Genomic DNA, 27716 nt, shown 5'->3' on the forward strand with positions numbered 1-27716 from the left:
TTCAGAAGATAAACTTTATTATCTCCAGCTGTTCAGACCAGAATCTTAAAAAGTATCCACATGCTATGTACAAAAATACTCAACAAAATAACACACCCCCCCCACAATCAGTCCATCAACGAGTCTGAAGTACCCTTTACAAAGGAGAGAAACCTGAAACAGAGAAATTTAAATACAATGTGCAGCTCTGCAGCTCTTTACATTCAGTGTGGTACATCACACACACACACACACACACACACACACACACACACACACACACACACACACACACACACACACACACACACACACACACACACACACACACACACACACACACACACACACACACACACACACACACACACACACACACACACACACACACACACACACACACACACACACACACACACACACACACACACAGACACACACACACACACACACACACACACACACACACACGTACCTGTGACCAAACATTCCAGCCCTTTGTTCTCCTAAACTCTTTGATCGTTTATTAATGTCTGATTGATGGAAGTGTTGTGAATACTTGAAGTTAGACTAAATGAGAGAGGTCTGCTTTCTACCTGGTACTCAGGTCTACACTGAACCTGGAGCCGCTGGGGAAAGCAGAACCAGATCACATCAGGTACTAAGAAGCTGCTGCAGTTTAATAATGAAGTATGAAGACGCCGTGCGGCTCTCAGCTGCAGTACTTGTACATGTACGGACAGTGTGCATGAAGGCCCTGGTGGTCTCTCAGACAGTGATGATGATGATGATCCCACAGCCTTTATCAGGACAAGGAGACAGACACCGGCAGTGTGTGAAGACGAGCAGAAAGAGACGAGCAAACGGAGGAGATAGAGGAAGCAGAATGTTCAGACCATCAGGACCAGGCGGGAGCAGTCGGCAGCCCAAGGAGAAGAAGAAACCAGAGAGAAGAGAAAGAGAGAAGAGGAGGGTGAGAAACAGGATGAAGAGGTCTGAGGGAATAAGATAAAGGAGCAGAAGGAATGGATAAAAACAAAGCACTAGTCCGAAGCCCTCGTCAGGGTGAGCTTTTCAGGAGTGCATGTGTGAAAACATCTTTACTAGATCTTTCCTAAAATATAATCTAGAGGTCACATTTAAGAAGGTCATTATCAAAGTAGATAGTCAGCAGGACAAAGTCTGAATATTCACATTTCTTTACACATCTTATTTACAACACTTCCGTGACGTTGATGTTTGCAGGTTCCTTTTGCCTGACTCCCTTTTTCAGTGTCTGTAAGAACGCTGCTGCAGGCGGCTTCCTGCTGGATGAACGTTGAGGATGAATAAATCTTCTCCTCGTCCTATGATACATACTCTGTAGTCTTCCAGAAGTGTCCGGGGTGAGACAGCCTGCGGTTCAGTTTGGGGAGTCTCTCCAGCATGTCGGCCAGCAGAGTGAACGTCGGCCTGCCGTCGGCCTCGGAGGACCAGCAGGCAGAGAGGATGTCCTGTAGGGCCGAAGAGGAGGATTCAAAAGTTAGACGGGTGCTTTGAATAACTCAAGATTTTAAAATGAGGTAGTTTATTCTCTATCCTGGTCTAAAAGGGGCCTGTACACTCTCCCACCTGCAACAATTCTGCAGAACAGCTTTGCTGTTTGAGGGTATGCAGATGATGCACAGATTTAATTTAAAAAAACTAACTAGAGTTTAAGTTTGCTGCATTTCCTCCAGTGTCCACTAGAGTCTGTCTCCTGCAGCGATTCAGTCCCCATAGAGCAACATGTTAAAATGTCTAACTTAACCTAAAAAAGCCAGGGTCAAAATGCCAACCTCGAGGCAGCATTTCATGTAAAGTCAAAGCTCTCCTTCCTCCGACCTGATTGGCTTTTCAAGAGTCAAAATGACATCCAACCAACTCACCGTGACCTCTTTCCCTAGATTGGCGTCTGCTAGAACCTTCTTAATGCCTTCCCCGCTGCCCGCCAACCAGATTTTAGCCTCCACAGGCAGGTCAGTGATTGGCCAGTCCCCTACCTGCAGCTCATACCAGATCGTACTAAAAAACACAAGAAAAGAAAAATTAGAGTGAAGACACACACACACACATATGGTCGACCCTTTATGGCCAATAACCCTGTGTACAAAGTAAGAGACGTTTTCTTGATGCGTTGATGATCTGATGACAAAAAGTTGTGGTTTTGTTTTTGTTGAACAACTGTTCACGTTAACGTCCACAGGAATGAACTCTGAAGCGAACGTCTTTGTTAACAAGATCCTTCACACCTCAGATCAAAGGAAAACATAAAGCTGCAGAGAGATTCCTCTTTAGAGAGTCTAAAGTAAAAAGGTTTTCAATCTGTCGGTGTGAGCTACAGTCACTGAAAACTTTCAGAAGAAAAAGAGTCAAGGTGTAACTCCACACATTTATGTGTGAGAACACTGACAGCTGAATACATGTATTCAAACACGGCTGAGTTTGATAGAAAGAAGAAAGAAGGAGAAGAAGAGGAGGACGAGAGGAAGAGGAGGAGGAGGAGAGGAGAAGGGGGAGGACGATGAGGACGATGACGAGGAGGAGGAGGGAGAAGAGGAGGATGAGGAAGAGGAGGTGGAAGAGGAGAGGAGGAGGAGACAAAGAGGGGAGGAGGAGGAGGAGGAGGAGGAGGAGGAGGAGGAGGAATAGGAATAAGAAGGTTTGAAACATGGGATGAGAAAAGCTTGTTGTGAAAAGTTTACAACTGATTAAAGTAAAACATGGGCCATGTAGTACCTATTTGAAACACTAGGTGTAACAGATACACATTGCTCCTTTAAATAAAGATTTAGATGACAATATAATTAAAAGATATATAGATAAAAGTGAAATACCCAAAGGCGTAAATGTCTGCAGCTTTGGAGAACGGCAGCTGATCCTCGCCCTCCTCTGGACGCATGTTTTGAACGATCTCTGGAGCGAGGTACGAAATCCAGCCGCGAGGTATCCGCACGACGTTCTTCCTCCTAAAAACACACACACACACGTTCATGAAGACAGCGGTCCAATCTGAGCAGAGATACAGACACAGTATATTTCATAAAGTCCCTCATACCGGCCCTCCTGAACCACTCCCGACATCCCGAACAGGCCGAAGTCCGTGATCACCACCTTGTTGGTGTCGTAGAAAATGTTCTTGGACTTCAGGTCTTTGTGAACGATGTCTTTGGCGTGCAGGTATCCCATCCCCTGTAAGAAACAAGTCTTTGTTTATGGATTGGTTTACGATGTCTTGTACGTATTTAGTTAAAACAAGTTTCTAACCTTTACAATGTCTTGTACGTGTTTAGTTAAAATACGTTTCTTACCTTTACGATGTCTTGTACGTGTTTAGTTAAAATAAGTTTCTTACCTTTACGATGTCTTGTGCGATCTGTCGGATTTTGTTGATGTCCAGCATGTGACCTCTCTCTCTTACGACAGAGTACAGCGTCAGACCTTTACAGAAGCTTCAGACAGACGAGCATCATGTGAATAAAGAGGAAACATTAGGTGAATTCTTTTAGGATTTGTGTCTGAAACGTGCATTTCCTGTGACTGCACCTTGTGATGATGGCGAGATGAGGCGGGGCCATGCAGGCGCCCATGAACAGCACCACGTTCTCGTGTCTGGTCTGCCTGTAGTTCATCACCTCCTTCTTGAAAACTTTCAGGTGATCCTGGTTGTTCCCGTCGATCTCCAGCAGGCGAATCGCCACCTCGCCGTGCCAGCGTCCTTTGTGTACCTTCCCCCAGCGACCCTGCACGACCACACGGTCACATGAATACGCTGGATGTTCAGGTTATCATGTTTTTCTTACCCAGATTCAGGGACTGGTTTGTGCTCACCTGTCCGATGAGCTCCCCCAGCTGCAGCTGCTCGTACGGGATGTCCCACTCCTGCAGGTACACGCTGGTCTGACTCGCCTTGCGGGAGATCGGACCCCTACAGCGGCCGACGGCCCCACGGCGACATATCGATGACGGAGGCAGATCCTCTAGCCCGTCCTCGTCCCCCTCCTCAGGAGAGACGCTCTTTGTTCTGCTGTTCTGATTGGTTGAGTCCTCCTCCTCAGCATTCTCCTGTAAAGAAAAAACACAGCGGACGTTTAATTTAATCATGGATTTAATGTCAGTTGAAAAGATTTTATGAAAGTGACGTGACAAAGTAAGAAACATTGAACAGTGTTATGTCACTGCGTGGGCTCAGAGGGCCGAACAGAAAAGGATATTTAATTCATTCTTTACAGAATATGTTCTTCTTCACAGCAGCTACGATCACAGCATCATCAAAACATTCACCCCCCGTACAGTGTGTGTCGATCGAGACATGAGCTAATCAGACCTACTGGGTTTTTTGAACCAGGTTGTAAACATGTTAATTCTGAATGGGTTTGTATGTGACTTCCTGTTCTTCTGCAGCCAGCCTCTAGTGGACACTCGAGGAACTGCAGGATTTTACACTTCTGCATCGGTGTGTGTGTGTGTGTGTGTGTGTGTGTGTGTGTCTCTCACCCCTCCTCTATCTGCTGTGGTGAGCTGACTCTCGGTGATGACCTCCTGTGACCCTCTGACAGGAAAAACAAAAAAAACAATTCAATTTGTGTTATTAATCACACCGTCTCTCTGCCTCCTTCACGAGTAACTACATCATTTACATTTAGTGAAATTATGTTTCAGATATCTTTTTCAATTTGTGTCTGTAATCTGACGGTTGATTTTGACACTTGATAACAAACATACAAAGATGCTATTGGCTGAAATGAAAAACAAACATATAAACTAAAGTATGTCTGGCGCCCTCTGTTGGACAGACTATGTAACTGTTTCTTAACCAACTCCATTAACATATTTCAAAAGATGTACTTTATTATTCCTCCAAAGGAAATTCAAGTTTTGAGACATGCTGCACACACAGGATCATTGGGCATGCACTGATGGAGCGATGTCCTGACCGGGTCGTACCGGACTCTGACCGGGTCGTACCGGACTCTGACCGGCGACCCTCTGGTTCCCAACCCGAGCTCCGACAGGTCGAGCTCCTGACTCCCTTAGTTTGTGTATTCAGTGTGTTTCAGTCTCTTACCCCGGCTCGTAGCAGCTGCCGACGTGTGGAACAGCTGGATGTAAAGAAGCAGGAACATCTGTGGGGAAATCAAACTTCAGAATACTGCAGGAGACGTTCAACATGAATACTTCACATATCTGCATATTCAGGATGTTACGTAGAAAATGGAAGGGGGGCCTTTGTTCCATGATAACTAAGAACAGGCGAGCACCATCTTTTATAAAGTTTAATCAAAAATGTCAAATACAAAGCGCTGAGGTAGGATTATAATGCCTGACTTCACATGGCGAGTTGGGACCTACTTAGGTTGGAAAGTTTCCTCGTAATGAATGCTAATGAAGCAGTGTTAGAGAACACACCCAGATCCTACATTTCCCATGATGCAATCATTATCGTTCTTTGTTGCTGATTGTCTGTGACTGTGCCGTGTATGTGATGAAAGTGAGACAGGGCTGCAGGGTGCTGCAGTGGTTAGCTCTGTCCCCCCACAACGAGGAGGTTCCTGGTTTGAAACAGCAGCCTCTCAGTGTGGAGTTTACATGTTCTCCCTGTGCATGTGTGGGTTCTCTCCTGGTACTCCGGCTTCCTCCCACAGTCCAAAGACATGCTCGTTCGGTTAACTGCTGACTCTAAATTGTCCGTAGGTGTGAATGTGAGTGTGGCTGGTTGTCTCTCTCTAGATGTCAGCCCTGTGATTGGCTGGTGTTCAGTCCAGGGTGTAACCCGCCTCTCGCCCAATGACAGCTGAACAGAAAAGTGGTATAGATAATGGATGGAGGTGCATGTACCTGGGAAATGAAAGCTGTCGTCACGGCAGCCCTGCGGTGACGAATGGGGAGGGGGGGTGGCGCTCACGCTGGGGGGGTTACTCTGCTGGAAGTGTGCGGGGGAGGAGGGGGTGGAGGAGGTGGCTGAGGACGGGTTACTGCTGGAGTCCAACTGGTTTAAACTAGGAGGGGGCTCCTGTGAACACGAACACGCACACACACACCCAGTATAATGAACAGATCAGATGAACAGTTCAATAAAGATACTGACATTAAATTTAGATCTGTAAATCTGTACGTACCCTCTTTGTGATTGCTTTCGGTAAAGTGCCAAACTGCACCGGCATCACTGCTGAGTGATCGATTCGATTATTAATGTCTGATGGAACCGATTCTGCTCTCCGCATCCTCGGCACTGCAGGACAGATTAAAGGAACAGTTCAACATGTTTCACGTCTTTAAACAACACAAAGCTTCCGATCTCTGATTTTACTTTGTAAGTTCCAAACAAAACAATTTAATACAAACATCAAATCTGAAAAAGGAGCAGAAAGAAGAAGCATCTAGAACCTGCCCCTCTTTCATTCATTAAGGGAGCGGTATGTAACTCTGGCCCCTAGTTTTTAAAATGGGTACTGCAGTCCAGATTCTAAACATCATAGAGAGCTGTCTCCCCGCCCCCTCCTCAGCTTCAGTGCTTAGCCAGCTCTGCATCTGTCTGTAAAATTTTCTGTTTTGGGGCGCTGGTGGCGCAGTGGCTAGTGTGCGCGCCCCATGTATGAAAGCTGTAATCTTCCAAGCGGGCAGCCCAGGTTCAAATCCCACCTGTGGCTCCTTTCCTGCATGTCATTCCCCACTCTCTCTCTCCCTGATTTCCAGCTCTATCCACTGTCCTATCTCTCAAATAAAGGCACAAAAAGCCCAAAAATAAATCTTAAAAAACAAAAAACTTTCTGCGTTCTAACCTCTCTCCATTTTTCAAAATCATCTCCAATATTGATCCTAGTTTGAGCACGTTTCTGCTCGTGGAGCTTATTAGAAACATGCAGAGGCTTTTTAGGTCGGGTACAATCACTTCTATCTGAACCACTTCTCTTGACTGCTTCCATCGCTGCAACACCTGTTGGTTTGACCTGATAACTGCTCTCATATCTGACAAACCGAGGGGCGTCCAAAACGGCCCTGTGGGGGTGTCTTAAAACCGCCTACCTTCTCCGGTCCAAACAAATCCAGAGCATTCAGGACCAGAATCTAAAGTTAGAAGGAGGACATACTGGCTGCTGCATTGTTGTCAGAGAAGCCAGCACTTCAACATAGCATGTTTCCTTAATGTCTGATCATATAGTAAGATCACTTTATCATCTTACTGATTGGACCTTATTTACATTTATATTTAGAGATGAATCATATAAGTTCTCTGCACGGACTCTGTATTCGTGTTTCTTACATGTGAGGAATGAGATCCGACACGAGGGAGCGTCTTTGGTACATTTGTTGTGACACTTTAACCTGCAAACACAGAACAGAACATCTGAGGCTGGAATCATTGGACACATTGTTCTTGTACTTTCATATTTAAACTGTCTTACTTGCAGTGTTTGCATTTGACCCCAAACATCATGCTCCTTCGACACACCTGACACGTCTGAGAGAGCCACGACTTTGTGGAAAACCTACGAAACAGATTCAACCTTCATGTTTTTAAAAGAAATGAGGAATTAAACGGGGACAATGTGAGGCAATACAAAACTTCTTGTGCTCCATTTTCATCCATTTCAATGATTCCACTTTACAATGTTTGTGTGTTTGTCAGGTAAAAGACAAGCTGCGGTGTTTTGAACAACAGGAAGTGCATTACAATCATCAGGACGTGCACAAGTCAATGAGGACCTTAAGCTAGATCTCAGGACAGAGGGTCGCTGCTGCCAACAGTCACTAAAACCCTCTGAACCCAGCTGAATGACCACGGTGGTTACAAACCTGTGAGTGACGGCGAGGCCGATGTCTCTCCTCAGAGTCTGCGGCGAGCTCCTGTGCACGCTCACACCTGCAGACAACATTAAACTGTTCACTTTAACGGTATCACAAAGCACTGCGGCGCAGACTGAGCAGAGGTTTGATGTGTGGGCTCACCGTCCAGCAGTGGGGGGTGTGCAGTCATCATGTATGGGGCGGACGAGGGGACAGGGCCAACTGTCCGTGCAGACAGCGGAGGCGAGCGCAGGGCCGAGTCTTCAGGAGGGTTTCCTGAGCCGTTGATGTGAATCGCAGCCAAAACCTTGTTCTTCCTCCCGACCCTGAGAGAACACAGAGGGACAGATATGTACAGCAGGTTCTCTGATAGGTCAGTCAGTCCATTGGAGTCTGCTCCAACCCAACCTGCACGGTCCAATCAGGTGTCAGCTCATCAGAAACAGGTGCATGCACAGACTTGTACCTGTGAGAGTGAATTCGCATCCTCTAGTGCAGTGGTTCTCAAACCATGGTGGTACGCAAAGGACTTTCCACAATATAAAAAAAAAAAAAAAACGTTCAGCAGACGTACTCTTATCTTATTTGGCTTGTATCTATTGGTTTGTATTTATATCAAATGTGTTTTCCCCTCTAAATTAATCTAGTTTTTGCAACAAACAACTTTAATCTTCTCAATTTATGCTCGTGCACGTGCACAGGAGTACGCCGTTTTGAAAAGTTCCACTCGATATTCCCTTATTTATAGGAGTTCAGTACTGAATCAACAGAAAGCAGCTGTAGGCCTACATTAACAAATATTCTGTTATTTATTGGAGTTCAGCATGTGTGTAGAAATAGGCCTACAGTGTATTTTAACGTCTACCATAATGGTGGTACTTGGAGAGCCAAATATTTTCGGAGGTGTTACTCAGTCTAAAAAGTTTGAGAACCACTGCTCTAGTGACACCTGGGGATTGTTTCTCATAATCTGAAAAGAGATCAGGCTGAACTTTGTGACTAAATAAATTATTTTTGATTCGATACAGTTAAAGCAACACTCTGTAACTCCTCCCCCTTCAGTCGTTTCAAAGTCGATCTAATAGAACAATAACCTCCAAAAGGAAGAATGGTGTCTCTCTCGTGTCCACAGAGCGCCCCGCTCGCCTGTTTTCAGAGTGACAGCACTGTGTGTTTTATGACAGTACACTCAGAGACCTTCAGTGGGCGCCAAAGAGCACCAAACTGAAATCCTGCGTATTGCTGCATCAAATATTTCTGACTGGTCATTTGCACCACGTGGTTGCTGATCTTTGTTGTGTATTGTGGCCTAGCGGTTATATCACACACCCCATGTACAGTGGCCCGGGTTCGATTCTGACTTCCTACACTCTCTCCTCCTCTTTCTGCTGTCTGAAAACATAACTTTTAAGAACTGACGGTTTGGTTGTGACCCGACCCCTCATTACGTCAGGGTTTGTTTTTACACTCACTTGTGAGCCGCGGGCTCCTCAATGCGGTTGGCCAGCTGTGACTCGTGACTCTTACTCCAAGTCAGGTTGATGTTGGGGAAAAGCTGCAGCAGTTTGCGTGAAGGCGGTGGGGGTGTCTGGGAGGACTTGGCAGTGCGTGACTTTGAGGCTCGTCCGGGCGGAGGCGTGCTCGGCTCAGGAGCGAAGGCGTCCGTCATTTCCTCAGCTGATAAGTACGTCCGGTGCTCCTCTGAGCAAGGCACCACTGAGATGGAGATGGAGCGGCCGTGGTTGGTGGTGGGCTGCAGGGGGAGGGTGGGGCTGAAGACGCTGGAGGCGGGGCTGATGGGAGAGAAGGCATCTCTGTCCTGTGAGCGCTCCGAGCTGCAGGAACCTGAGGAGAACAGGAAACGCCTCAAATGAGCAGCCAGAAACATGTTAGACATCCTGTCGGAGACACAACGTGTTAGAAATGTTTGACCCTCCAGAACGAGTCATCCTTTGACTTAGAACCTGAACCTGCAGGAATAAATACCTACATTTCAAGTAGTGTAGCCAGCTGAAGCTCACATTTAAACTTACAGTATAGGTTCTTATAATTCAGGTTTTTAAGGTTGACATTCACTGACACAGGTCAAAGGTCGCAGAGATGTTGTTCTGTGGACGTGAAGTTGGGGTTGTTTTTTAAAGTCTTCACATATACTCACCACATATTTTTTAAGTATTATATATTTATATATCTATATATATCTGCACAGCCAGTACACCTGTATCACCTGTTTCATTATCACTCTTCAGACAGGAGAGGGCAGCAGTGAGGCGCGATTGCTCCTCTGAGTTTGAGCCCAGACGTCTCATCGTGTCCTGCAGCTCACAGCTGGACATCTGCACGCCGTCCACTGAGAGCTTTCCCGCTGCAGCCTGCCGGAGAGACAGAGGACACAGAGGTCAAAGAGAGGACACAGAGAGGACAGAGAGGTCAGAGAGAGGACACAGAAGACACACAGAGAGAGGACACAGAACAGAGAGGAAAGAGAGAGGACACAGAGAGAGAGGACACACAGAGAGGACACAGAGAACAGAGAGGAAAGAGAGAGGACACACAGAGAGGACACAGTGGATAGAGAGATCAGAGAGAGGACACAGAGAACAGAGAGGACACAGAGGATGTGACACAAACTGCAAACAAACAATCTGATACCTTCAGAATCTACAGGACATGCAGCCAGTAAGTGAGAGTTTTATCTGGGATCTCTTCTTTATTCTTTTTTCAGTCTTTCTGTCAACATTTAGAATCTGTAATGTTTCAAACTCTAAATCAGGACTTTTTTGAAAAGCTCAACCAGAGACCCTCGTCCTGCTCTCGTCTCTGAACGCGTCAGCGGCGCCCAGGCTTCACTGTTGATTGGCTGTTACATTTAAACGATCCCATTGTTGCCGAGCTTCACTGTAAGTGTTTGAGACCTTTTATGTGGATACATGTTCCAAACATATGAAGGCTGTGTGCTCAGAGTCTGAGGAGAAGGAATGACGTGACTTTAAAATCACTCGTAAGAACAGAGCTGGAGCTGAAGGTTCGGATGAAGACCTCAGACGGTGCACGCTGTGAGTTGAGCTCTAACATCCAGTGAAAGATTGAGTCTGCTGTCAGCTGGATAACACAGACATAAAGCTTCCAATCAAAACACTGCATTCAGTGTCAGCGTTTGTTTCTGAGCTGCAGTGAAATGATTCCTGGAATCTGACAGCAAACTGTGAAAACAGGGTTTAGTCTGCACCGCCTCCACCTCCCAGGAATGTGTTTTCTCAGGCCTGTTTGTGTGTGTGTGTGTGTGTGTGTGTGTGTGTGTGTGTGACTGTGTCAGTCTGTGTGTGTGTGTGTGTGTGTGTGTGTGTGTGTGTGTGTGTCAGTCTGTGTGTGTGTGTGTGTGTGTGTGTGTGTCAGTCTGTGTGTGTGTGTGTGTGTGTGTGTGTGTGAGTTTCCTTCTGTGTGTGTGACTGTGTGTGAGTGTCAGTCTGTCTGTCTGTGTGACTGTGTGTGAGTGTCAGTCTGTCTGTCTGTGTGACTGTGTGTGAGTGTCAGTCTGTCTGTCTGTGTGACTGTGTGTGAGTGTCAGTCTGTCTGTCTGTGTGACTGTGTGTGTGTGTGTGTGTGTGTGTGTGGGATGGGCTTAATCTCCGTGCAGCTGGCTGTTTCCTGCATTGTGTCCGTGCTAAGTGAACAGGACAGGCGGGATAATGGCGGCTCAGGGTTACGATGGGATCAATCTGGGAAACATGAATCAGTCAGAATGAATTTAAGGAAACGTCTGAATCATGACCTCTAACTTTAGGTTCAGCTGAAACTTCTTTCAGGCTCAGTGTGGATTTAAATGTCCCACAGGCATCTTTAGATCGTCTTTGCAGAGACACCGCAGACCTAGTACTCAGCATATTTCCAAACTAAAATGAGCACTGCGTCATCAAATCCTTCTTCTTCAGGCTCAAATGCTCGTGCTCTTGAACCTCGCGTAGACGGCTACGTCATGAACGCGATGTACAACGCGTGTTACAGGAGGATTCCTCTAGAGGGAGCACCACATAAATCAGACCGCTTAAAACACTGAAGTAGAGATGATCTGTGGCCAGCCATTTTGGCACGCATGATTGTTGCTAAGCAGCAGCAATGACACATCGTAGTGCGGGTGGTTACGGACTTGATCTGTGAACTTTCCTCCGTCGCTGTAGCGGCTCTCTGGTGTCTCTGATGTCATCACATCCGGTCTCATGAACATACAACTCTACACTGCCCCTAGTGGTTATATGCATACTGCATCACCAAAGCGTTACTTTCCCATGTTTGAGCGCGAGGATCATTTTAAAGCAGCAGGTGACACGTCAGGACGGAGTTCATACGAGTTAATCTGTCTTTGATATCGATTCCCATAAAGAGTTCAACACGGCCCAGTCGGAGAGAAAGGAGAGAATCACAAGTTCAGAGAGAGGCTGCAGGGATTTCCTCTGAGATAACAAACGATCAGATATGAGAGAGAGAGAAAGAGAGAGAGAGAGAAAGAGAGCAGAGAGAGAGAGTAGAGAGAGAGAGCATGAGAGAGAGGAGAGACAGAAGAGAGAGAGAGCAGAGAGGGAGCATGAGAGAGAGAGAGCAGAGAGAAAGCGAGAGAGCAGAGAGAGAGCATGAGACAGAGAAGAGAGAGAGCAGACAGAGAGAGAGGAGAGAGAGAAAGAGCATGAGAGGAGGGAGAGCATGAGAGAGAGAGCAGAGGGAGAGAGAGAGAGCATGAGAGAGAGAGAGAGAGAGAGCATGAGAGAGAGAAGAGAGCAGAGAGAGAGAGAGCAGACAGAGAGCAGAGAGAGAGCATGAGAGAGAGAGAGAGCAGAGAGAGAGAGAGCAGAGGGAGAGAGAGCATGAGAGAGAGAGAGAGCATGAGAGAGAGAAGAGAGAGAGAGAGCAGACAGAGAGCAGAGAGAGCATGAGCGAGAGAGCATGAGAGAGAGAAGAGAGAGAGAGAGCATGAGAGAGAGAAGAGAGAGAGCAGACAGAGAGCAGACAGAGAGCATGAGAGAGAGAGCATGAGAGAGGAGAGAGAGCATGAGAAAGAGAGAGCAGAGGGAGAGAGAGAGAGCATGAGAGAGAGGAGAGACAGAGAGAGCAGACAGAGAGCAGAGAGAGAGAGAGAGCATGAGAGAGAGAAGAGAGAGAGAGAGAGAGAGCAGACAGAGAGCAGAGAGAGCATGAGCGAGAGAGCATGAGAGAGAGAAGAGAGAGAGAGAGCATGAGAGAGAGAAGAGAGAGAGAGAGCATGAGAGAGAGAAGAGAGAGAGCAGACAGAGAGCAGACAGAGAGCATGAGAGAGAGAGCATGAGAGAGAGAGTATAATAATTATATAGATTATAATAATAATCTATAGAGGAATAATAATTATTATATAATTATTATTTTATGCCACAATATTTATAGAGGAGTCTGTGTCAGTTCCAATCTGGGGAAACTGTTCTGTAGTATATAAAATTCAAGAATCCTGTCCTAACATAACACAGAGCTTATTTAGAACACACACACACTCTCTGATCACTGATAGAAACACCACACATAGATCCACATATCAAAGCAATGCCCTGATCCCCAACTCACAAATTCAACAAACAGACAAAGATAATAAACAGAAATATACAAATCAGTGGAAATTAGAAACCCAAACAATACATAGATTAGAATGATATAGTTTACTGGACAGGGAATTCAAATTAGCCCAATATTTAAGATAAATAAAAGAACCTCTTAAAAGACAAACAGTGAGTAAATACAGGCTCAGAGATCACACACTGGCTGTAGAAACTGGTCGACATAGAAGACAGTGGTTAGAGAGATCTCAGAGAGTGTGAGTGCACTGTGGAACAGGACAGGTGGAAACTGAACTTCATTTCCTCACTAGCTGCCCCAAACATAAAGACAATACAGATTTAATGATCGAATCCCGGGCTTTCTTTCCCTCCCTAAAGAGGAACAGATGAGAATCACTCTGGGAGAAGAGAGCTGTAGAGATATCAGCGGAATATGTGTTTGCATGTCATCGAGTGAGAGAGGGTTCTATGTAGGTTATTTATATTCAAGGTTCTTCATGTCACAATACATGGCTGGTCACAATATAAGACATGTTTACTCATGTGTAAATCATTTTCATTACACTTTTACGTAATTGTATTTTTCTTCATTATTTAATTTCATATGTAAATTATTATAATGTGTATTGTATATTTTGCTTTGGCAAAATGTTTAACCCAAACATCATGCCAATAAAGCCATTTGAATTTGAATTTGAATTTGAGAGAGCAGAGAGAGAGAGAGCAGAGAGAGAGAGAGAGAGAGCAAGAGAGAGAGAGAGCGGGAGAGAGAGCATGATAGAGAGAGAGCGAGAGAGAGCATGAGAGAGAGAGAGCAAGAGAGAGAGAGAGCGGGAGAGAGAGCATGATAGAGAGAGAGCGAGAGAGAGAGAGAGCATGAGAGAGAGAGCGAGAGAGCAAGAGAGAGAGAGAGCGGGCCCATGACGAGTAGGAGGTCAGGAGGTCAGGACGAGCAGGAGAGGGACAGAATCTAAAGTTTGATTTTCTCTCTTCTGATGTCATCAGGGAGGAGAAGCTTCTGAACAGATCTGAGTTCACTACATGCACCGTGGCATTAAAGATTATTTCAGAATATGGTCGTGAGGTCGTCAACGATTCACGACTTGTCACGACTTGTCACGACCATGTTCTACCCAAAGTAATCCTCCAGTGTGTGATGTGACTACGATTACTTTACTGCTCCTCATCGAGTCGCAGCCTCCTCGATCTGGAATCTTAAATATAATATATAATATGAAGCAGCCAATGAGAGCGAGCAGACCGGGAAGCGTCACCAAGCGACCACTTTAACAGATCACAAACATGGCGGCGAACACAAACACACCTGACCCCTGAGCCCAGTGGAATACTGAAGACGAAGAGCAATTTGTGTAACCATGGCAACAACACAAGTGTCTTTAAGACATCTCATGAAGCCGACGAAACCACGCAGCCAGCTGACCACGACTGTCGTCCTCCATGTTTGTTTTTCTCCTGAAGTCACGTTTGATCACGTGAGATTCTGTGAGATGTGCGTGAGGACTGTAAAGTTCAAATCTGTCCTCGTGTTTGTGGTCGTGTTTTTAAAAAATCGTCTGGTGTGTAACCATCCCGCAGTGCTGCACGTTTCCACACGTGTGTAAAGTAACAGTTTAAAGGACATCAGAGCTTGTTTTAACCAGCTGACTCAGCGAGTTTCTGAAACTCTGACTTTCCCGACAAACACGTCGTCCCTCCGTGACCTCTCCAGAGGTCTCCAAGTCGAACCAGAAACCACGGCCGAGAATTATTTTTCACCAACTAACATCCAAACCTAGAAACGTCTCCAGATGGAACACATTTAGAAATGGGAGAGGGGATTTCACAGGAAATGTGAAACTTTGTATTTGTCTGATCTTCTGTTTAAAATTTAATCAGAGCTCAACAGTGAAGTAAAATGTTCATGTTCTCCACAGCTGATTTGACTATGAGCCATGATGTCATAACCATCACAGGTAAACTGACCACGAGCTACCTGAAACGATGGTTTATGTTTCTGCTCGAACATCTCGTATAGAAACATGAAGAAAACGTCACGTTTTCACACGTCTGAGATAAACTGCTGTTTTGGGAGCGCAGATGGCCTGGTGGTCATGTCGTGCGCCCCAAGAACAGAGTCTAAAGTCCTCATCACAGCAGATGTGGGTTTGAATCCAAATCCGAACTTTGTGCTCGTCTATGATTGGGTTTCATCTTCACTAATGTTGTGAAGTTCATCTGGTTCTGTTTGCATGGACCAAGAAGAAGAGTTGTTACTATGGTAACCTTTTTTAAAGTTTGTAATGTTTCAGATTCACTTCATAACAATGCAGCAGCAATAAAGCACTTTTCCCATTTGCCTACATTACCCACAATGCACCGGTACACACAACAGTTATGTCACAGGTTTGTTGTGGCCCCTAGAAGCTAATGTCGCTACGAGGAGCTAGCCAGCTGCTCAGGTGAGCACACTCTCCGTCTGAAGTGAGGGCGTCACATTTTTAGACATTTTCAGTTTGACTCAAGTGACATCACTTCCTGAGTCTTTTCTAAAGATTGTCCAACAGCAGTACCTAAGGCTGAAAGCGTTTTAAAGCGTGCACTGGTCAGAACGTACGGCTGCATGAACGAGTGATCTTCTCTGCACAGGAACGGCAAAAGAGAACTCCTCTTTAAAAAAAAAGAATGAAGGAAGATAAGTGACGGCTGGAGAAGAAGCCTTCACTCTTTGATGCATACCGATACCCGGCGGTGCCTGGGCATGTCTCAGCGGCGTGCGTTCAGGTGACGAGAGGCAGAAAAGAGAGGAAAGAGAAACCAACAACAAAGGCAACAAACAACGTCATGGACGTAAATCACAGCTTCTAAAACGTCTCCTCTGACATTGATTAGCGCTTTGTGACACACTAATGAGAAGACACAGAAACAAACGAGTCCACGCCAACGCACACATGGGTTTAAATACAGGAGGCCAAACCAGCAGAGATATGTGGACACAAAAGACGACACGCAGCCCGAAGACAAACGTCACACGTCTGATCTGAGCTCCTGTCAAACAAGGAAATGAAGGAAGCACCTTTCTGTGACAGGTTAGACACAATGAAGGCTTGTAAAGACACTCAGCAGAGGCGTGTTTCTCTACCTCACCATGTGTTGGACTCAATCTGCTGCACATCGGACTCCCATAATCCACGTTCTGGAAAAGAATAGAATCCTGAGAACACTCACTGACAGAGAGCCAGCAAATCTTCACAGCGCCTCTTACACACTCCCTGTTTTTCTCCTCCCTCCTTACATTTCCCTCCTCCTCTCCTCCCTCCCTCCTCCCCTCCCTCCTCTCCCTCCCTCTCTTTCAGATAGTGAGTCAGTTGGTCTTCCTGACGTGCCAAAGTTGTGCATCAGTGACCGCTGGAGCCCAAAAACACGACGGCACCCTCTCAACAGATTCTTTTTTTACAGAGCAGCATGTTTTAGCTTCTTCAGTCTCTAACACAACAAGTGTTTATGAATGTTTCCTGCCCTCTCTGCTCAGGACTTTTTATTGCTGTGATAAAGAGCGAGGCAGTCTGTGTAGTTTCCCTCCCGTCGTGTCTCAGAGCTAATGTTTCACGTCCTTGTGTCTAATCAGCTCTGCACCCCGCCCTGCCGCTCAACAAATCCTCCACTTCCTCTGCACACTTGCATACCTTTTTTCTCTCTTGACTTTACCCTTCTCCTTCAGAGTGCAAAGACGGAAGACATGAGACGGTAGAGAGAGTTCAAGGAAGGGGGAGGAAGAGGAACTGGTGACGTCGTACACAATGTTAGAAACTCTCAGTTCACCTGTTTCCTGTGACTTGATTTCTAATAACTGGGGCAGCCTGCAGGTTCCACTCTGATCACCTCAGTAAGAAACAAGTACGTGTTTGGAACACTTCAGTTTGCACCTCCTCACCGCTAAGACGACCTCCAATCACGCCTTTAATACCAGCCTTAACTCTTCACAGATGGTTGGGAAGATTTGACTCGAGAGTTTGGGGTCAGTCTTCAATCTTTGACGTTTGTGTTTCACTGTTTGTCGTGTTCTAAAGATCGCCTGAAGAATGAAGAGTCGAGATGTTGAGGAAAATAAACTTATGCTGTTTTTCAAACCTGGACATTTCAGGCTGCGTGTGTTGATGCACATTTTTCACACTCACTTTACCTGAAGTTCGGACATTCCCCTCCTGGGGGGGGTTAGGGGTCTGTGTGCAGTCTGGACAGGAGTGACGTCGTTCATCTTACGCCCGCTGCCATCTTGGTGCACGCATAGAGAAACTTATTTTCTGCTCGCCGGTATGATTTGTGTCTACTTGTTTGTGATATTTTGATTATTAAACATCCAATTAAAAGAATTGTTGACATAAAGACATCAGCAACAGAGCGGGGAGCAGAGAGCAGACGAAGACGTGCAGTGAAAGGCTGAGGTGGGATTCGAACCCACAGCCACTGTGATAAGGAGGCTATTTAGTTTCTGTACATGGAATGTAGAACATAACCACTAGGCCATGCCCCCCATGTATTTAAAATGAAGCTATGTGCAGGTCTGTGGATTCAAACATTTCTCTCCTGAAGTTCATCAGAAGAAGGCGGAGTCTCGTTGAACGCCATTATCTCTTCATCTGTGCCTCTTCATGCATTCGACTGAACATTGAGGTCAGCTAAATACTGTGGCAACACGTCTGATCTCAGATCTGCCCCTGGGGGCATTATCCAGCCCTCCCGCTGTAACGCAGGGCAGGAACACACATGCAGACTGAAAGCAGAGACGAGTGCACACTCGTGAATTTAAAATATTCACTCAGCAGACGGGCGCCGTCTTTGCTCCTGGAGCTCGATTCCACAGAAATAAGGTTCTACAACTATTAAAAGGTATCCTCTTAAAGCCGCAGATCCCGACTGCTGCCCTCTACAGGCAGCAATGTCCGTTACAGCCACTTACCAGACTTACTGTCTTACTGGGTTTTGTGGGCACAGACTGTATAAAACATGGACGTAGCGCCTCAGTGACATCACCCATTGGTTTCTGAAACACACTTTTGATGCCGCCGCTGGCCTGCACTCACACTGCTCCAGGCCCAACTGGCCCCTACCTCTTGTACGTCATCACGTCATCATACTGTCCTGGGGTCTCATTTATAAAAGAGTGTGTAGAATCCATACTAAAAATTTACGTGCGCCAAAAACCCGGAAATGGCGTGTGCACAAAATGATTCCGATTTATAAAACCTTTCGTACGCACACCTGCACGCAATGTTCAGTTTATAAATCAGATCAGATCCACCTGGAAATGTGCACACATAGATTAGTTCCATGTTCCGCCCTCTACACGCCCACATTCAACCATAAACGGTCAACGCAAAGCAGCTCGTGAATGAAATTCGATACAAAGGAGGAGGCAGATCAAAGGTTTCCAGCGCTGGATCGCTGTGAAAACAGGAAGTTTAGACGAAGAAACTAAACTTTCTGACCCAGAAACAGAGGAGTTTGTGAATGAAGTGAAGGATAAAATGTCAGTAGTTTACTGCAGCAGGAGGATCACAAACTGAAGAAAAATCAGAGAATGACACCACGTCGCTGGAGGAGATTCCTTTCTCGCCTCCTCCTAACTGTGTGAAGCCACCGCTGTGTCTCTGTGCGCTCTGTGCATCTTGAAGCAGTCATCTTTATTAAAACTAAAAGCCACACTTGATGATAAATGCACGTTATTGAAAGACATAAATGAAAAATGGTGGCTCTATGGTCTCTGTGTCAGTCTAATGTTTAACTCTACATCAGTGATTACATTAGTGTACAGTTTGTTCCTCTGAGGTCCGTCCGGAATAATGAGGCGAGACGGCGCTGATGAAATGTGTATAAGGGAGACTTTTATTTTTATTTTATGTTTATATATTGTCATAATGAAAGTTACTTATCGGAAACGGCTCACTACATGCTCACTCAGTTATAGCCTAAATAAAACCATCGGTTTGAATGATTTATAATGACGTGGATCTGTCAGTAAAGTTTAATATTTAGTGAAATAAAATGTGTTAGAGACATCAATATGTTCTGCAGGCTTCAATTCACCACTTCGCCGTCTGTGTCGCCAATTTCCCATGCCTCCAAAATGAACGTACGCCTGGGTCAGAGTTTGCTTACCGGTGCGCACATTTTACCGTCAGGTTTGTTTTTATTGATCACAGACTTTGCGTGGGATAAGGCGTACACCAGTTTCAGACCTTTGTGCGTACGCAGCGGTTATAAATGAGACCCCAGGACTTTCCCAAAGACGTCAGAGTTCTAATGAAGTAAACCCTCGACCTCTGCATTGGACCAACTCAAACCCATTACCATTTAAAATAATTGTTCAGAGGAATAGTCGCATCGATTAGGCTTTACGTCGTGTCCACGTTGCATATCTGTACCTCTTCCAGGCCAAGGTAGTGAACCGTGCCTGAGCCCGACACGGAGCACTTACACTGGTGAAAGGAACTGGACTTTGGGGTTCAGACGGGCTCCGTAAAGATCGCCTAGTGTGAGTGTATCTAAATGTGATCATCAGTCTGCCAAACACACCTTTCCATCGATGAATCAGCTTTGAGAAAAGTTAAGACAAACAGATTTATGACCCCAGTCTCACTTGAGTCCATGTCATGAGACTGAAGCTGACACCTCGAGGTCAGAGTCGGGGGGGGGCGGGGGGCCTTCTGCCTGAATGTTCAGACTCTCAGACTTTAATGTCACCTGCAGGGCCGATCTGCTCTGCCCCTGCAGGTGGGAAAAGTTTAAATTAAAAAAAGCATAAAAACTCAGAGACAAAATGGAAGAAATGTTTGTGTGGAACAAGCAGCAACCTCCAGTGTCCACTAGAGGCTGGCTGCAGAAGCACAGGAAGTCACATACACATCCATTCTAAAAAGCCTGTTTTTACAGCAGAGATTAACATGTTTACAGCCTGGTTCAAAAAACCAAATAGGTCTGATTAGCTAATGTCTCGATCGACACACACTGTACGGGGGGGTGAATGTTTTGATGACTCATCCGTTTTGATTTGATGTTATTCACAATAAGGTTTGCAGCTGACATGATTGACAGGTGGGTGCAGTGTAACAGTTTGTCAGGAGGTTTAAAACCCTCCTCAGCTCCAGCTCTCAGCCTGTTGTTAGGTTGACTGAAAGTTAGACTGAGACAGCATTTCCAGCATGGAGACCGCCATCGATGGGACTCCAGCGCCCCCTGTAGGAACAGACGGAGGACGACACTCGGGCTTCGTACAATTATATTTACAGTCTGTGGTGTAGATGAAAGTTTTGTCCTGCTGGTGAAGCTGGAGTTAAACATTCTTTCAGGGGGGTTAATCTCCTGACATGCTTCAGAGGTGAAATGTGTTGAACGTGTATCAAAGTGTTTAAAGTCCATCATGTTTATAAAGGCCGACAAACACAGAAGCTCACAGCAGCGGGTGTCACCTGTTGGAAACGTTTCAGTGACCAAACATTCCTGCACACTGACTCAGACTGTTCACTGAATGACCACTGTTGCTGGACAGAACCAGTACGCACGGCAACAGCTCCAACCAGGACGCACGGCAACAGCTCCAACCAGGACGCACACACAGCACTCCTTTTCAACAACACAACACTAGTACAGTTTGAGACAGGCTGTTTATAGTCGTGGATCTTGCAAACGAGCCTCACAGTCATTAAAAGTGTAAATAAAGATCCTCGTCACGTCTTGAGGCGTGTTGGGGAAACATTTGGGTGTGAGGTTGTGTATGAATCTTCTCTCTCTTGACTCCTGGGTCACTAAGTCAAGGGGCTGTTGTTGGTACTCGCTTTAGCAGATTGTATGATATCCTCACATGTGCTGTGAGGAAGAATTCCTCTGTCATCGATAAGCAACAAAACACCCTCCAAGGTAAACTGGTGTGAGATCATCATGGAGTGTTTACCTCCTGAACACTCGGCGTGTTCGCTTCACTCAGGATGCATCTAACCCATGATGGAGGTGCAGACCAGTGTAGTGCTGAGGTGGTAGGCTGTATCCATCTGCACACAATGTTTTTCAGGTACAGCACTCAGTGTAGGTCACAAAGAATCAAACACACCGTTAGGGTAGTAAGAGCGACCCAAAGCGTGCAAACACACGAGCTGCAGGTAAGAAAATATATCAGAACTATTTCTCCTGGATCAAACCCACAGTCGCCATGTTGCCAGGATTTTAAATCACATCAAACCTTCATTTATCCTTTAAAGAACCTTTAAAGCTTGGTGATGCCGTCGAGCCTACAAGAAGATTTTAAACATTTAAAAACAAAGCGGCTTGAAACCAAAACCCTGAACTGTGCAGAGCAGGTCTCAGGTCTGCAGAGTCTGCTGGAGAGCGCTCATGAGTCTGCAGATTTAACCAGTTCAGTGAGAGCTCGAGAGACTTCAAGTACGAGCCAATCAGGACGGTTTGTCTAGGTGCCCAGATCCGATCCAACAAGTCTGTCACAACTCAGATTAGACAGGAAAGCTGAAGAGAGACAGGAAACAGCGAGAGGAGAGAGCGGGGAACGACATGCACCAAAGGGCCGAGGCCAGATTCGAACCAACGGCCGCCGTGACAAGAACCACAGCCTCCGCACATGGGGCAGGCAACATAACCGCCTGGTCATCAGCGCTCCCTGATCTCTCCGTCCTTTACTCAGAACAGTTTTATTTCACATGTGAGCGAGAGCTGAAGTTGAGTTTAAAGCTTCAGATTTTTTAGATTGAATCCGACATTGAAGTAACAGATGATGAAAAGTATCGAGGGACTGACATTATTCACGACCTTAACCATCTCTCCGAGTTAACCCTGCTCACATGCCGACGTTACAATCTTCACCAGATAAATATTGGATTCAGCCAATGAAATGTCAGAGTTCAAACATCGGACTCTGCCTGGTAACTCAGTAATAGTCTTTACGTCGACCGGTTCAAACTCCAATCATCAGACTTCAAGTTCACTTCAGACTTCTTTAACGCCACGATCAAAACATCCAATGAGGCACGGTTACAATCTGACAGAAAGTCACCGAAAGCAAAACAGTCCCTCTGAACCAGTGGAGCAACAACACAACATTAGCATGAAGCTAACATGAGTTCACAAACAGCATAACACCCTCCTCGTCTTTAAAGGGGGCACAGACTGTAGTTAATCAAAGACTACAGTCAGGACACTCTCTCCGTCTCTTTCACTCGACACTTCAATCACCTTCTGCGTCTGCAGAATAATGAAGCAGCAATCAAACCACACAGACCGGCTGTCCTACCTCAGCGTCCTACATGTAATCCTGTGAGTTCTTTAAAGTCCAGGATCCCCTCGGACCATCAGCCGGAGCGTCTCTGAGACTCTGAGTCCGCTTGTCACCTCCTCCTCACTGTGTCAGAACAAACTGAGTCACCCTGAAGCCCCGCCCCCTCTGTTTTTCTTTACTATTGTTTACGGTACACTTTCAAGTCTGCCCAGCTCTGTGTGTGTGTGTGTGTGTGTGTGTGTGCGTGTATGTGCGTGTGTGTGTGTGTGTGTGTGTGTGTGTGTGTTTGTTGGTATGTGTGGGGCAGGTTTGGGTGTGTATAAATAGCCCCGTGGGGAGGGACAGAGGCTTGGAGAGCAGCTGACTCAACACATTCTAGTTTGGGTGAGTGCTCATCACACAGAGCTGCGGGCTGCTATCCAAAACACACACACAGTCAACACACACAGTGCAGTACAAACACACACACACAGACACTCACACTGCAGGACAGTCCAACACGCACACACACACACTGCATTTGTTTGGAGCAGAGAAGGTAGGCGGTTTTAAGGCACCCCCAAATGGCCGTTTTGGACGCCCCTCAGTTTGCCAGATATGAGAGCAGTTATCAGGTCAAACCAACAGGTGTTGCAGTGATGGAAGCGGACAAGAGAAGTGGTTCAGATAGAAGTGATTGTACCTGACCTCAAAGGCCTCTGCATGTTTCTAATAAGCTCCACGAGCAGAAACGTGCTCAAACTAGGATCAATATTGGAGATGATTTTGAAAAATGGAGAGAGGTTAGAACACAGAAAGGTTTACAGACCGATGCACAGCTGGATAAACACTGAAGCTTCAGTGAGAGAGAGAGGCAAGAGAAGTGGTTCAGATAGAAGTGATTGTACCCGACCTAAAAAGCCGTCTGTCGTCTGATACTCTTATTCTCTCTTATTACTGACGGCCCCGTCAGCTCAGTGAAACCTGGGGGGGAGAGAAATATTTCATGCAGATCAGCCAGAGCAAAAGAAAAAGGTCAGAAAGTGGAGGAAAAAAACAACACACAGGAAAATGATGAGCAGACGAGAGCCGGCAGTTTAGAAACCACACGGGGTTTTCCTCGCCACCAGCCACACTTTGCATACATTCAAGTTTTTTTAACACTCTAACCGACTCACAATGAACGGGTTCTACTGCTGAAAACATCCCACCTGTAGGAGTGGGTTAGGGTTAGGGTAGAGTCTGAACTCATGATCACATTATACTGAGATAAACTTACCCGACAGCTCACAGAACATCTGGAGCTGCAGATGTTTCTGGATTAAAAAGGAGAGAGAGAGAGAGCAGAGTGAGGGCCCAACACGACGACACAAAGTGTGTGTGTGTTGGGGGAGGGGGGTGGAATCTAAATTTCATACATTCACCACAGAAACTGAAAGTCGTTATGAATGTGAGAGAACAGAGAAGACGTGGAAACTTAACGAAGAGAGGACACCGGCGACATGTTTAACTCTTCATGAAGTTTGAGCCTTGTGTTGTTTAGATTCAGGGAGTTTCTGTAGGCTCACTTCTGAATGTTCATATCTCAGTGATTTCATCTCAAAGATATTAATAAGAGACTTTATGACTGTGCAGCCTTAAAGGTCACATATTCTCCTCCTCTTCAACCAGTCTAAATAAGTCTCAGAGCTCCTCAAAACATGTGTAAAGTTTCTTGTTCTAAATCCACTCTGATCCTGTATTTGATCATGTCTATAAACTCCTCTATTTCAGCCCTGATCAGAACAGGCTGTTTCTGTGTCCGTACCTTTAAATGTAAATGAGCTGTGTTTGACCACGCCCCCTCTCTGGAAGGGCTCGGGTGTCTCGGGCTATCTCACTCCATGTCCTATTGTTTACGGTGAGAAGGCAGACTCAGGGGGCAGAACAAACACCTAGCTGTGGGAGTGTCACCCACCTGGGGGAGGGATTACTGCCCTTTGTGATGTTATGAAGGGAAAATCTCCAAACAGCCTGTTTGAGCACACATTTTCTGAAAAGTGGAGCAGGCAGAAGATGGAGAGGATGGACTTTTCTCATCATTGGGGGGTTTGGAGACGGACTAAAGACATATATTAGAGTTAGAGGAACATGGTGATGATTTTAAGAAATACTGAAATGATTGATGTTCTGAATAAAAACTGATTTCAGACCTAACATCGACTGTTCCTCTTTGGGATTGTTATATGTGTGAATATCTCCTCAGTCTCAGGTCCAGCTGACTCATATAGTTCTGAATGACATCATGTCGTACTGTGTCTTACTGCAGCGCGTCCTATCAGGTTGTTTAACACCGCATGTCCTATTGTGTACTTACTCAAACTACAAACAGCATTCTGCAGTCACTGAAATATTGAACGATGTATAGAAAAGCTCCAGCTGTGCACCGATTGATCTGTTATAATATTCTATAATGAAATTAGTCTTTGTGTTCCTTCAGACCAACATGGAGGTGATAAGATGGCGTGCATGTGGTCACAGTGACAGGTCAACGTAGAGACAAGAGAAAACGAGAAGTGTCTGACCCACAGTTTCATCATCAGCTGGAGAAAACATGTCTCCTCCTCCAGCTCAATGAAGCAACATGTCTCCTGCTCACAGGAGCAACATGTCTCCAGCTCAATGAAGCAACATGTCTCCTGCTCACAGGAGCAACATGTCTCCAGCTCACAGGAGCAACATGTCTCCAGCTCAATGAAGCAACATGTCTCCAGCTCACAGGAGCAACATGTCTCCTGCTCACAGGGGCAACATGTCTCCAGCTCACAGGAGCAACATGTCTCCTGCTCACAGGAGCAACATGTCTCCTGCTCACAGGAGCAACATGTCTCCTGCTCACAGGGGCAACATGTCTCCAGCTCACAGGAGCAACATGTCTCCTGCTCACAGGAGCAACATGTCTCCTGCTCACAGGGGCAACATGTCTCCAGCTCAATAAAGCAACATGTCTCCTGCTCACAGGAGCAACATGTCTCCAGCACACAGGAGCAACATGTCTCCAGCTCACAGGAGCAACATGTCTCCAGCACACAGGAGCAACATGTCTCCAGCACACAGGAGCAACATGTCTCCAGCTCCTCCAGCTCACAGGAGCAACATGTCTCCTCCTCCAGCTCACAGGAGCAACATGTCTCCAGCTCACAGGAGCAACATGTCTCCAGCACACAGGAGCAACATGTCTCCAGCTCACAGGAGCAACATGTCTCCTCCTCCAGCTCACAGGAGCAACATGTCTCCTCCTCCAGCTCAAAGGAGCAACATGTCTCCAGCTCCAGCTCAAAGGAGCAACATGTCTCCAGCTCCAGCTCAAAGGAGCAACATGTCTCCTCCTCCAGCTCACAGGAGCAACATGTCTCCTCCTCCAGCTCAAAGGAGCAACATGTCTCCTCCTCCAGCTCAAAGGAGCAACATGTCTCCAGCTCCAGCTCAAAGGAGCAACATGTCTCCAGCTCACAGGAGCAACATGTCTCCTGCTCAAAGGAGCAACATGTCTCCTGCTCAAAGGAGCAACATGTCTCCTGCTCAAAGGAGCAACATGTCTCCTCCTCCCACCGTCCTTCACGTTAGCTCTCAGTTTCTCGCCAAACAGGAAATGCTCAGAAAGCGTGGGAGGGAGCCGCAGCTGAAAATAGCCCGCTGTGTCACAGACTTGTTAACACAGTGACGAAGAGACGCCCATGAAGTTTAGGACACTGAAGAGCAGCATCACCTAAAATCAGACTCAGTATCAGTCTGCTCCAGTCGTCTGTGAGGGTCCCTCTGCAGAAGGAGACTGGTCTCACCTTCACCTTCACTGCTTAGCAACAACAACAAACATCACAACCAGTGTACGGTACTTTCTTAAAGCAGGTCGTCACTTATTTATCATCTGTGGTCGTATGAGTCTGAACAGAGAACTCAGTGTTCATCAGATGACGTCATGCGGTTTGATCCTTTTCAGAGGTCAAAGTTCAGAGTTTTCATTTTATACAAACTGATCACCAGACTCTGAAGCTTCAACTGCCTCAGATCATTGACATGATTTTTGTTCATCCTCATGTGTCTCAAAGGTCCAATCAGTGAGATGTGAGTGAAATGATAAAGTGACTTTACTATATGATCAGACATTAAAGAAACATGCTATGTTGAAGTGCTGGCTTCTCTGACAACAATGCAGCAGCCAGTATGTCCTCCTTCTAACTCTAGATTCTGGTCCTGAATGCTCTGGATTTGTTTGGACCAGAGAAGGTAGACGGTTTTAAGGCACCCCCACACGGCCGTTTTGGACGTCCCTCAGTTTGCCAGATATGAGAGCAGTTATCAGGTCAAACCAACAGGTGTTGCAGAGATGGAAGCGGGCAAGAGAAGTGGTTCAGATAGAAGTGATTGTATCTGACCTAAAAAGCCTCTGCATGTTTCTAATAAGCTCCAGGAGCAGAAACGTGCTCAAACTAGGATCAATATTGGAGATGATTTTGAAAAATAGAGAGAGGTTAGAACACAGAAAGGTTTACAGACCGATGCAGAGCTGGATAAACACTGAAGCTTCAGTGAGAGAGGCATAATCCTGATCATTTTGATTTTTTTAGGTTTTTTGTAAATAAAGGTAAGAACGGTTCGACAGGTCTCTGGATAATCTGGTGACAGAATTCACCGTTACACCTGTTACAAACAGAGATCAGTGCAGCGGACCTGTACCTGGAAATGTCGGATCTCCTGCCGGCTCAGGTCGGTGTCTGCGGGTCATCAGGTCCTCAGAAGTCCACCGGGGTCCTCCTGGTCAAACTAGCTGGTTCAGGTCTGATGTGGACCGGTACGTCTCCTGGTCCAGGTGCTCCTCATCGGAGCGGCGTGAGTCCAAAACTGAAGAAATAGAGAGAGAGAGAGAGAGAGAGAGAGACACTTCCTCGACGAGTTTCCGTGTTTGAAGTCTCATGAGGACGCAGCGAGTCTTCTTCAACAAGCTGCCAGAAAAAAACAAACGAAGAAGGGATGAAAGGAAGCTGACAGGTGTGAAAGTCATTCTGTGATGAACGAGAACACAGCGCCCCCTGCTGGCAGAGACGCGTCAGTGCAGA

General features: G+C 46.2%; 1 protein-coding gene across 4 annotated transcripts; it reads right to left on the reverse strand.

Moving 5' to 3' along the window:
- On the reverse strand, positions 1 to 27577 carry LOC109986281 (kinase suppressor of Ras 1). Of its 4 annotated transcripts, none has more exons than XM_065960160.1 (19): positions 27337 to 27577; positions 10013 to 10157; positions 9258 to 9630; positions 7948 to 8111; positions 7795 to 7861; positions 7404 to 7487; positions 7262 to 7323; positions 6117 to 6229; positions 5836 to 6010; positions 5066 to 5123; positions 4495 to 4549; positions 3829 to 4062; positions 3544 to 3740; positions 3353 to 3449; positions 3056 to 3189; positions 2835 to 2966; positions 1887 to 2022; positions 1339 to 1472; positions 1 to 779 (listed from the first exon to the last, which is right to left on the reverse strand). In XM_065960160.1, exons 2-19 carry the CDS (start codon positions 10119 to 10121, stop codon positions 692 to 694), a joined length of 2412 nt encoding a protein of 803 aa, XP_065816232.1. In that variant the 5' UTR covers positions 10122 to 10157; positions 27337 to 27577; the 3' UTR covers positions 1 to 691. The 4 variants fall into 4 exon arrangements, with proteins under 4 accessions (XP_065816232.1, XP_065816231.1, XP_065816229.1 ...); XM_065960159.1 differs by lacking the exon at positions 27337 to 27577 and adding an exon at positions 22657 to 22898; XM_065960157.1 differs by lacking the exon at positions 27337 to 27577 and adding an exon at positions 16501 to 17143.
- Between the last annotated feature and the right edge of the window lie 139 nt (positions 27578 to 27716).

Source organism: Labrus bergylta, chromosome 11 (assembly GCF_963930695.1).
Source record: "Labrus bergylta chromosome 11, fLabBer1.1, whole genome shotgun sequence".
NCBI classification, from domain to species: Eukaryota; Metazoa; Chordata; class Actinopteri; order Labriformes; family Labridae; genus Labrus; species Labrus bergylta.

What these genes read in the sequence shown, in the direction of transcription:
- LOC109986281 (XM_065960157.1), bottom strand. Translation starts at nt 16,533, where the DNA reads ATGTGCAGCAGATTGAGTCCAACACATGGTGAG. An exon ending in GGAGTGGTTCAGGAGGGCCG is followed by an intron (nt 2,967 to 3,055) that starts GTATGAGGGACT and finishes GTGTGTTTTTAG; the next exon opens with GAGGAAGAACGTCGTGCGGA. An exon ending in ATCTAGGGAAAGAGGTCACG is followed by an intron (nt 1,473 to 1,886) that starts GTGAGTTGGTTG and finishes TCGGCCCTACAG; the next exon opens with GACATCCTCTCTGCCTGCTG.